The 11,639-nt window shown below is 40.6% G+C and overlaps 1 protein-coding gene across 1 annotated transcript; it reads left to right on the top strand.

Annotated features, from left to right (window-relative positions):
* Positions 1-5,070: 5,070 nt before the first annotated feature.
* On the top strand, positions 5,071-9,221 carry phox2a (paired like homeobox 2A). Its single transcript, XM_033977135.2, has 3 exons — positions 5,071-5,666; positions 6,719-6,906; positions 7,163-9,221. The coding sequence occupies exons 1-3, from the start codon at positions 5,444-5,446 to the stop codon at positions 7,643-7,645; spliced, it is 894 nt and encodes a 297-aa protein (XP_033833026.1). The 5' UTR covers positions 5,071-5,443; the 3' UTR covers positions 7,646-9,221.
* Positions 9,222-11,639: the final 2,418 nt, after the last annotated feature.

Below are 11,639 nucleotides of genomic sequence, written 5' to 3'. Positions count from 1 at the left end.
AACTCTTCTACACTTTATGGTTTTAGGAAGCCGAGTTGGCATGCATGTGTTTGTGTGTATCCATTTACCCTCCCCGCGGAGGAAGACAAGAATAAGGAGGAGGAGTAGAAAGCGAAGAGGCTCTTAGTCTGTCCGTCAGGCTATTTCTGACTGCAGCCATTTCTCTGATTAGATTATGGAGAAACAGAACCTGGCCCACCATCGTCCTAGCCTCCATCTACTCTTTCCTTGTGCACTGCACTCTCTCACTCAGCTCTGTGTTCACTTTTTCTGGACTCTACCAGGCACTCCGTTACTTTCCACCCATCTCTCTATTCCGTCTGCCTGTCTATCCCTCTCACCTTCTCTTGTTCAAATCAAAAGATTCGTATATGCATTGCTTTATGTAGGCCAGTTTTGTCCCTCTGGTGGAGCTTACCCTCTTGTATCTGGTTTTAGCGCAATGCAGTGGCCCAGAGGTGCAGCCAGGTGGAGGTGCTGAATGATGAATGACTACTAGAGTCTTCCCATTATCATATCTGTCCTGCTCTTAACGGGGCATTTTCATCCGTGTCCCTCTGCACTCCTCTCATCTCTCACTCCCTCAGTGCGCTCCCTCCGGAAAGCAATCGATTGCATCTCCATTACCAAGGTCCTCCACTCAGATCCGAGTTTAAGAGGAACTCATACTCGCTGGTGCAGCATAGTCTCACAACAAACGCTATCCTTGTGGCTTTAGACATAAAAAACAAAACAAAAACGTCTGACCTCTGTGAGTTGGAGTTTTACGCGTGTGCAGGTGGATGCATTACGCACACAGGATGACGTCTCCTCGTTGCAGGTCACAGAATAATTAGCATAAAAGACGAATAAAGGAGCCACCAAAAACACACCAGTCTGTCCGCTATTCTTTTAAAGAAAGGGAACAAATCCATTTCGCCTAATTCGAACCTTGCTCAGGGACAGCTCGCGTGGCAGATTGCAGCCTAATTAGTTTAGAGGGAATTTAATTGAATTAAGTTTCCACAGCTCCGCGCGCCCCGCCGCTGGGCTGCTTTCAGAGCGCGGGGCCAGAGCTGCAGATCTAATTAGCGTTGTTTGGAGAAGCTCCCGTACGCACGGCCATCCTCGCTGCTCCAGCTGTGGTGTGCGTAAACCATGAGTGTGTGCCATGGTCTCGCGGGACCACCTTTTTCTTACAAAAAAAGCTTATTTTAAAGCAACACACAGTCATCCATTACAGTATTACATACTCACCGCAGTTGCAACATTGTGTTAATGAAAACCACCAACTCAAACTGGAGCTTACAGTGATTGAAAACATTTATAACCCGATAACCATTTAAATATTTATCTTTACAGAGAGAAAAAGTATGAAGCATTGTCTGTTATATATATATATATATATATATATATATATATATATATATATATATATATATATATATATATATATATATATATATATATATATATATATAACAGACAATGCTTCATACTCAATCACAAATTTTAGTTTTTTTTTAGATGGGACTGTTGATCCTTCCGACCAACACCGAATAGGTTGATCCATTGTGTAACTTATTAACTTATTAGGCCTACGAGAGCAAACCCCGTTTATCTGAACATAAGACTGATTAATTCAGTCCGAATGTTTTTGGGGTTTTTTTTGTTTTTGTTTGTTTGTTGTTGTTTTTTTGTTTTTTGTTTTTTAAATAGGCGCCAATAGCCAAACAAATTATCACCATAAAACTGAATTTTTGGTCTAATTTCTCACCTTAGTATTTCATCACCCTCTACCAAAATCTGTGCTTAAACTTAGGCTCCTCTTACTACTGTGTCTAAACAGGTTACAAGTCGTAGAGCTGAAGCGTCATAGTATATTTCAGTAATTGGAGAGTGAAATGCTGGGACAGGCGCACGCGTAAGGGACCCAGGCCTCGGGCCCACCCCCTCGCCTTATCTCTCTCATCCATCATCAGCGAAATCAAATGTGCTGCGCCCCTGCCACTGCGGCTGGTGCTTTAGAATCTGGCTGTGCGTTAACGGCAGCATCAACGTTTACATTATGGCCTATTTCAATCACAGTTTAATCCACGCGCTCCGTGGACGATGACGCAACACATTTCAATCACTAAACTACGCACAGCTGATACGGGCCACACTGCAGCATCACCTCGAGCGTTCACCACAGTGCTCCATCAACTTACTCCATATAAATCAGCAGAACAGAGACATTTTAGGTCTGACTCACAAAGGAGGAATTAGTAACGTATCAATTAAGCAGTGTCCAGAAATATTGTTACGTTGACTAATGTGTTGTTAAATCAACCAGTTGACACACCCGAAATGGTTCAAACAGCGTATGACCATAAGGAGATTAGGTATCTTAAACTTGCGCACAGACTTAAATGGGCATTAGCTTACAAACATTTGTTTCTGTTTTTTACGACTCTGTTGTGGATAAATAAAGTGTTTAGAATCGATAATAGCACCATGCTTCCTCACCAGGGAAACATACGGGACATGATGTTGTGTGTGTGCGCGGAATGATGGATGGAGCTGGCAGTCGCGCGCTCTGACTGACAGCTTCTCTTGGTTCAGACCACCACCGCGTGTTTCAGGACATATACGACATGGGCCTCCCGCGAGGCCTTTCTTTAGTGCAGTGCGTCTGCTGGCCCATTTTTTACTCATCCCTTATATCCTGTCTATGTCCATACACTCTTCCATCTCTCCATCAAAACCACCCCATCATCCATCACAAGGTCCAGCCATATTCTGCATCATCTCACTCCCTGCGCTCACCTCGCACTACATTCCCTGTGCGCGGGGAGCGGGACCCCAGAGACTACAGACAAGGCGAATCCGGGCAATTTAATAATGATTTTTCTACAGAATGTGCTTTTTGTAATTGGACAAATTGGGGTAGATGGGGTCTGCCCACTACATCTTCTCTAACTTGGAATATTAATGACACTGCAAAGATTTTCAACTGCCAGCAAAAACATTATTTGATTACGAACAATTTTACGCAGAGCGTCGTTATTTGAGCAATTAAACAATTATTAGGCCTCTATATTACGCACTTTGTAGACTAACCTAGGGGTGTAATACCAAATTCAGCGATACATTCTTAGTTTACAATTCCTGTCGAGTTTTTAATTGTAACATTTAAGATCATTTCTGAAGTTACAACATGAAGCCTGTTGGTCAGATCATGGGTCTATTATCCATAAAGTGGAGGTTTCTCTCTCAGGGTCCCTCAGCAGAAGCCTCTGGAGAACCATTGTGCGTCTCTCTGTTGACTCAAACGTCATGAATGCCAAAGCCTCCCGTTACTGTTTCCGTCAAATGGCCCCATGAATGTAAAAGTCCAAAGTTAAAGGCTGCGCAGAGGAAAGGTCTCCCCCTGCGCCCGGGCACTAAGGGGGGATTAGGAGCCTGGAAGAGACCGCTGCCCCTTTGAAGGGATTAGGTTAGAAATGTTTAGGAGGGAGAGTAGGGTCGTTTATAGTTGCTCTTTTGGGACCCTGAAGCAGGGGTGAGAGAGTTTAGCAGTGAAACTGTTTACGTTTCCCAGCAAACACTGAACTTTTCTTTCATGACCTTGGAAAATTGAAATTATACATGAACATACACTATTTTTTTCATTAGAGCTACACCTGCCATTTCATTAATTTGAAATTTTATGCCCAATGAAGCGTCATGGCCTGTCCTGTAATAAATACAAGAGCTACAATTAAATAAGATTAATAAGATCTATATTCAAGTTTAAATTAGGGTAATTTAGGCTCGCTAGGCTACAGCCTATATTTTGCAAAATGGGGTGCGTAGGCCAGCGGTGCGCACTGCTACAAACAGGCCTATAAGCAAATCGCAAAACAAGCTTGTGACAAATCTGATTATTTATAGACTCTCTCTAAATTTCTTGTGACTGTCTGTGTGATGCTGGAGCAGTAAACGCACGTGTGCGCTCTCTCCACACTCTGTGGGTTAATGGCATTAAGGATCATCGTACAGCGCCCCCGGACACCAAGATAAGAGTGCACTTTGTGCGCGCGCACGCAAGAATAAAGTTAATTATTTTTGTCGCGCGCTTGTAACGTCCTTTTGGTTTGTGGATCATATCATTTGTTGAAATATATCCTCTAATAAAAAGCCTGTTAATTCCACAAGCTCCAGCGTGGTCTTAAATGGCCTTTAACTAAAAGTGTGGGTAGTGCGCTTCTCTGCCACTTTTCCACGTTCTCTGTGTACGGTGTGCGCTGGGGCCATGTGGGATATGACTTATCACATTGTATGACACCGAACAATAAACTTAAACCAATTTCTAACGCGTCAATGCGTTTATGGTTAGCCTGCCGTGGTTGCTCACTCGCTCCTTTCTCTTCTATATATCAAAATGACGCGCACTCTAGTGACATCTCCCTAAAAGTGATCGGAATCGAATCAAAGCTTTTAATCTCACCAATCAGCGTCACATCTGGACATTTTGAACTACATAAAGACTTACGGCAGAAACTCACTCTGCGCACCAAGGATGTTACAAGTCAAGGTAGGCCTAAATATTTAGACGTTTGGAGAATATTGTGTCATTTTTGGAGGGGTATTGATGGTGTTATATTTTACAGGCTATATCCAAATCATTACAAAAATAAAATGGCTGAGCTTTGTCAAACTATTTGGTAGACCTACTAATCAACTAATGCATTTATTTGCTATTTGTAATTACAAAAAACAGGGTAAGTATTGTGTTTTATTGTCTACAGGTTTCTAGCCAAATCATCTGAAGACGGGAAGATTTAAATTGTGGCCTCTTAACACAAAATGAACTGTTTTGTAGCCTATAGTAAGGCCTATAAGAAGTGGCCTTTGCTATAATGCTGCCTTATCAGATATAGGCCTAGTAACGTATGTCTGATAACCTAAAGTACAAAAAGTAATGTGGATCAAACGCGCCCAGTGTCAGTGTCGTAGAGAGCGGGCTGCCACCTGCGCTCGTCTGTCCTGCCGGAGGTGCACGTGGGCGGTGCGTGGCCTGTGGGCGTGACCATTTCGTGTCCAGCGTTGTCACGACTCTGCCATTGGCTCCTTGCAGGCAGAGGGTATTGTCATGGAAACTAGACCACCGCCTTGCTATTGTCTCCGCGCGCTGCCAACTTTATTATAAACCGTGCGCAAACTGCAACGGACTGTCAAACGGAGCAAGAGCGCACGAGCTGAAGTGGGTGGACAGAGGTAAACTGTGCCATTGAAACTCTACTGGATTATTCCAAGACTTCACAGCATCTTCTGTTGAGTTAGTGACCAGGATTTGGATGCCACAAGAGCCACTGAGGACTGAACATTCTTGATTTGTTTTCACCATTGTCAGCCCAGTACAACAGATTGTCGCGGGTCTGAAAGTCACTCCTGGCACTTTTTCCCGTGCACACACCGGTCATTCAGCCGGTCCACATCCATGTATAAGATGGATTACTCATATCTGAACTCCTATGACTCCTGCATGGCAGCCATGGAAGCCTCTGCCTACGCGGACTTCAGCTCTTGCAGCCAAGCCAGTTCGTTCCAGTACAACCCGATTAGGAGCGGGCCCTTCTCTAACCCGGGCTGCACTCCTCTCAGCACGGCCAGCTGCACCCTGGGAGCGCTGCGGGAGCACCAGCCCACACCGTACTCTTCAGGTATGCCTCCAACCAGAGCTCATCCGCAACCTGAACACCTGAAAGACCAAAAGTCCTTATAGATTTTAAATAAAGAACCTACATTCTTATTGAATTTGTTATGGATATGCACATTTACTTTTATTTTCACTCCCAACTAGTAAATGTAAGAATAAGCTTTAGGCTTACATAAACCAATTAGGCTGTTTATGGATGTGAACATATGAAGCCTGAATAATGATAAAAGTACAAACAATTTGGGGGAAAAAAGCTTTATTTTTGCAGTGATTTTATTTGTATGCTTTATTTGCGTGCTTTTATTTTGAAAAAGCATCTGATAAATGTAAATTAAGCATTAGGCCTACGTAAACTAATTACCAATTAGATTGTTTATGGATGTGAACATATAAAGCCCTAATAATAATAATAATAATAATAATAATAATAATAATAATAATAATAATAACAACAACAATTTTGATGGAAAACACTTTATTTCTTAATATATATCTAACAAGATGAAAATGCACAAGCATTTTTTCATTGATTTATTTCATGTTTTATTTATGTGCTTTTATTTTGAAATGTTTTTTTATCGTGCTTTGTACTTTGCAATTTACTTCCTGTTTTTATTTACCTAAATACCTACACCTGGTGGACCCTTTTAACCAGAGTGAGAGTGGAATTTTAAAAGGAGGGCATTTTACACTGAGGAAAAAACAAAACAAAAACAGAAACAGAAAAGCCAGGGGCAACAGCAGCTGGCGCGCTTCTGCCCTGTTCCTAGATCATTTGGAGGACTAAAATTCGACGCCTAGGACCTTCCCTGGATTTTAATTTTTTTTGTTTGTTTGTTTGTTTGTTTTAAATAAATGTATTTTATTGTTCCTTGGTTTCATATATATTTTACTGACACTGCTCCTTTGCTTTTAGAACCTTTTTTAGCCTTATAGTGAGAGTTCCTAGTCTCTTTTTAAAACTAGATGGCGTTGCTTTTAGTCTGCTTCTTATTATATTTGCCTCTACTCAGCCACAGCTTGCATACATAGAAATCTTAAATTTCTCTTTTGCAGTACCGTACAAGTTTTTTTCGGATCCGTCAGGCCTGAATGAGAAGAGGAAGCAGCGGCGGATCCGGACCACCTTCACCAGTTCCCAGCTCAAAGAACTTGAGCGCGTTTTCGCAGAAACTCATTACCCGGACATTTACACGCGCGAGGAGCTGGCACTGAAGATAGACCTGACCGAGGCGCGCGTACAGGTCAGAAATGTTCCCGTATGCCTTCTCAAAAAGCACATCATTTAAAACAGTAAAGGGTGCAAAGTTTCCATGGTACTACTGTTAATGATTTGGACATATAAATGACAACCTCTTCAGCATTTAATAGTAGGATTTTGCTCCACCTCAGAAAATATTAAGCTGATAAAGTCATCGAAAGCATGTCTAAATGATTAATACTAAACCAGGACGATTGTGAAATGAGTTCAAGTACTATAGTTTTTCTTTTATCCAACAGGTGTGGTTCCAAAACAGGCGTGCAAAGTTCCGCAAGCAGGAGCGAGCAGCCAAAGCAAACAGCTCTGGAGGATCCACGGGCAGCACCGGGAGCAGCTCTACGGGCAAGAAGAACGGAGAGCCCAGATCCTCCTCAGATGATGAAGAGTCTAAAGAGTCCACCTGTAGCCCCACGCCTGACAGCACTGCCTCCCTGCCCGGGTCAGGCAACGGGAACTTGGGCAGCCCTGCTAGCCTCAGCCCCAGCCCTGCACCTGCGGGTACAGTCTACAACACCTCCAGCTCCCCAGTGCTCCAGGGGCTCAAGGCACCCAGCTGGTCCAACCTGGGGCCTGCCAACCCAGCCGTAGCTCAGCCTGCAGCCCAGACTCAAGAGATCATCAAAGCCTGGCAGCCGGACAGTATGACCGGGCCCTTTGCTGGAGTGCTGTCCTCTTTCCACAGAAAACCCAACCCGGCGGCCATCAAGACAAACCTGTTTTGAAGCACAGAGCGGGAGAGCTGGGATAAGACACGCAGGCTGATTGAGACTATGAACACTACAGGTGCAAACAGCTGTACTCTAATCCTGCTTTGACATCAACCTTTTTTGGGCAGAACAAGTTTAGAGATGAACAAATGTCTTGGTATGTTGCAAATTGTGCACATAGTGTTTAAACCTGCAAAAATCAAACCGTTAAAATCGTATGACAACAAAATCTACTAAATATGTACTAAATGTCCACTGAGGCCTTTCTCTCAAAGCAAATTTATAGTTGGACAAATTTGAATCACGTGTACAGACAACTTTTGTATTACCCACAATGTTATAATTTACTGGTCGTTTTTTGTTTTGTTTTTTTGGGTTTGTTTAATGTCCAACCTTTTTCTCACAAATGCCTCATTGTAGTAAGACCCTATTCAGTATGTAAGTCAAGTCCGGATGTAAGTTGTGGAACTAACTCCAGTCTTTGCTGAGAATACAAAACAAACTTGCCAGCAAGCACAACCTCCTTTAAGCCCCTGACTCAGACAATAAGAAAGGAAAACAACTTTACAAATCTTCACTCCACAATCCAATAACTTGTAATGGGAACCCCCCTGGCTTCCTCTCCATTGTCATACCCTGTCTCTCAGCTGTGACCCAAAAATACACAAAACAAATGTCAATTAAATTAGTATTTATTTAGCAAATTAATAGTTTAAGGTACTTTAATGAGGTGTGGAAATATCAGGGTGTAAGCGTGTGTGTGAGAGAGGGGTGTGTGTTGTAAGGTACAAGTTAAATTAGAGGAAATAAACTAGTGTGTGTGGAGGGCTGGGAGTGGAGCAAGCCAGCATGAGCTAGTGGCTGTAGGCAGTTCTTGTATATGTGCTGTGTGTCGGGTCCTTGACACTGGCACGGCCAGAACTACTCCCCAGCTCCACCTGCACACAGCAAAACAATTAAATACAGTGCCACAATGGGGCAGCCAAGATGGGGCCGTGACATCGTCTAAATCTCATCACATTTAAATTCAGCGTCCTACAAGTCTTTTTTTGTTTACAACTTTTACAGCAGTGTTCACATGGAAGTTATATGGGGTCATGGTACAACTAGGATGTACCAACTAAAGATATTTTTACATATGTTAACGATTCAACAATGTGGACATTAAAAGTAGTTGTCAATTTGCTCTTACTGTTGCTCAGTCTGCTCACTTCTGCCTTGGGAACATGACACAGAAAAGGAAAACAAATGTATTTATTATTTGAATTATTTGACTGAGTAAGCCACACATTTTGTGTTATATAACGCTGTTATATAAACTGTTATACTGTTATATAAAAAGTGTGACTGTAAACTCTGTAACTAGTAATATAAAATGTTAGGTAGCTTTTCTTTTGATTTTGTTGCTTTGCAGATTTCTTTTGGTGCCGAGATTCTGTCTACAAAGGACCAACACATCTATGAAACTATGAAAGACAGAAGCTCTAGTGAATGAGAAGTTATAGCACTACTCTGAATACTAATAAATAAATCTACATTATGGACGCATTAAGTGATGTCTTTAATCTTTTCCTCAGACTTAATCCACCATGACGTCCCATAATTGGCCCTCACCAGCAACGAAGTGTAACTGGCGAGAGGTATTGCTCTTTGTTTTGCGATTTTAAATTTTTTATTTATTCTTTTTCAAAATGATTGCTTTTTTTTTTTTTTTTATCTGAACACAAACTGACAAAAAGTCTCACATGGGGGTATAAAAGCGATCGACCCGACAAACATTTTTATTAAATGGGCATCAAGACAATGCCTAGAAGTGGAGAAGAAACAAGCAAAGTTTGGCATAAAATCACTAAATTCAGAACAGTTCCATGCAACAAGCCTAAAAATGAATTGAAGCACTGCTCTATGATGAACAGGAAGTCGGCCATATTGGATAAAAAATGTGTCACCATTTTGGCTGCATGTTTATAAAGAGTATCTAGTCCTAGGTTTTTTGTCCAAGTGAGCTCAGATTTGACATGCCACATCTAGAGATATAATTTTTTTAAAGTTATGTTGTTGTTTTTTTGGGGGGTTTTTTTTTTGGATACTGGGATACTACTTGCAGTTTCCCTGTAATAAGCAGGTGAAAAACACCTTAATTTTCTGTTTCTTTGATTACTTTTCATGGCCACAGTCATCCCCTACCATATTCATCAAACATCAACATTATCCGATTTGTACAAAACTTGGGGATTAAATTCTATGCATAAGGTGGGGGAAAAAAAAAAACACCTATTACAAACAGGGCATTTTTCACAACTGGCCAGCAGAAGTGCAAATACTCAAAAACACAAGAACTTGTTCGCATATTTGACCGGATTGCTTGATTATGTTCATATATATTATGATATATATTAATACATTATTATTATTATTATTATTATTATTATTATTATTATTATTATTATTATTATTATTATTATTATTGTTATTGTTATTGTTATTATTATTGTTATTATTATTATTATTATTATTATTATTATTATTATTATTATTATTATTATTATTATTGTATTCATAATTCACACTTAATGCTCAGTGCTATAGTGCCTCCAATAGGACTGGGAGAAGAAGAATTAATTTGACAGAACTGACTGAAATTTTGCAGACAATCCCCTATGTGCCCCTAATCATAAAACATAATTAGACCCATGCCCTAATTATTACATTTACACTTTACAAGTTACCTCTATGGGGTGTGAGACATAGGTCAATTCAGTTTGGAAGAGTCACAGTACAGAAGACATAGGGCACATGACAACAACCCTAAAAGATAATGGGAGCAATGCTCTGTCCACCTTATTCTGGACGTTGCTGTGGGCGCTGCCATTGCTATTCAGGTTGTATTATTTTGTATTGTGTTGTATTAATTTGCATGGGGCTGCCAATCTTGAAAGCAAATAAGTTCTATATGGACTACAGAGCCATTTTAAAGCCTCCCAGAGAATTGGTGCAGTGTTGACTTGTAGATAAACATTTGACACAAATCAATCTACTTATATGTTAGTGGTGAAACTTCCTAAATTCTCAATTGAAATGAATGGGATTCCCACTTAACCGGATGTGCCACCACAAAGAAAGTGCAGTTTAATAGCATTTACGACAAAAGTGCATGGGGTGGAATAAGGTGAATATCACACAGGAAGTTGGCCATATTGGATGGCATCTGCTACCACTTTGACATACGTTTATATGAAACCTGTCTAGTCCTAGGTTTTTGATCCAAAAGAGCTCACATTCCACACGCCACATCTACAGATATATATAATCAGTAGTTATCCACTTTTCTTGGATATTCATCATGTTTTTTGTGTAACATGTTGTCAAAGCATTTATTTATTTTCAGTTTTTTGATACCTAGTCAAATTTTAGGCTAAAATTTTAATCAATAGTGCAAAATCAAAGTCTGAATAGAGCAGAGTACTGAGCACATAACCAGCGGTGACTATAGCGCCAAAATTATCTAGTTATTACGAAACCTGGGGGATAAATTGTATTCACTGTAACATACAAAAACGTCAGTACTATATGCTTTATATTTGGACTGTGGGAACTTAAACATCCAATAAGAGAATTTTTCATTACTTTCTTTTAAGTCATAAGTTTACATACATAAATATTACTATGCATTTAAATAATTTGGGAAAACCCACATGATGATGTCATGTCTTTGGAAGCTTTGGAAAAGATTTTGGCAGCATTTGAGTTAATTAGAGACATGTTTGTGGATGTATTTGAAGGCACACCTGAAAAACACTGCTTTTTTTGTGTAGCATCATGGGAAAGTCAAACGAAATTAGCCATCAGGAGAATTGTGGACTTGCACAAGTCTGGTACATCCTTGGGTGCAATTTCCAGATGCCTGAAGGTGCCACATTCTGTTCAAGTATAAACACCATGAGTCCTAGAGATTAATTGCTTTTGTTATTGGGTTGATATGCACATTTCAGACTAAAGCACAAAGAGC

The sequence above is a fragment of the Periophthalmus magnuspinnatus genome, chromosome 13 (genome assembly GCF_009829125.3).
Source record: "Periophthalmus magnuspinnatus isolate fPerMag1 chromosome 13, fPerMag1.2.pri, whole genome shotgun sequence".
Classification (NCBI taxonomy): Eukaryota; Metazoa; Chordata; class Actinopteri; order Gobiiformes; family Gobiidae; genus Periophthalmus; species Periophthalmus magnuspinnatus.
The sequence above is the reverse complement of the archived record's forward strand: the minus strand, read 5'-3'. Positions and strand labels throughout refer to the sequence as shown.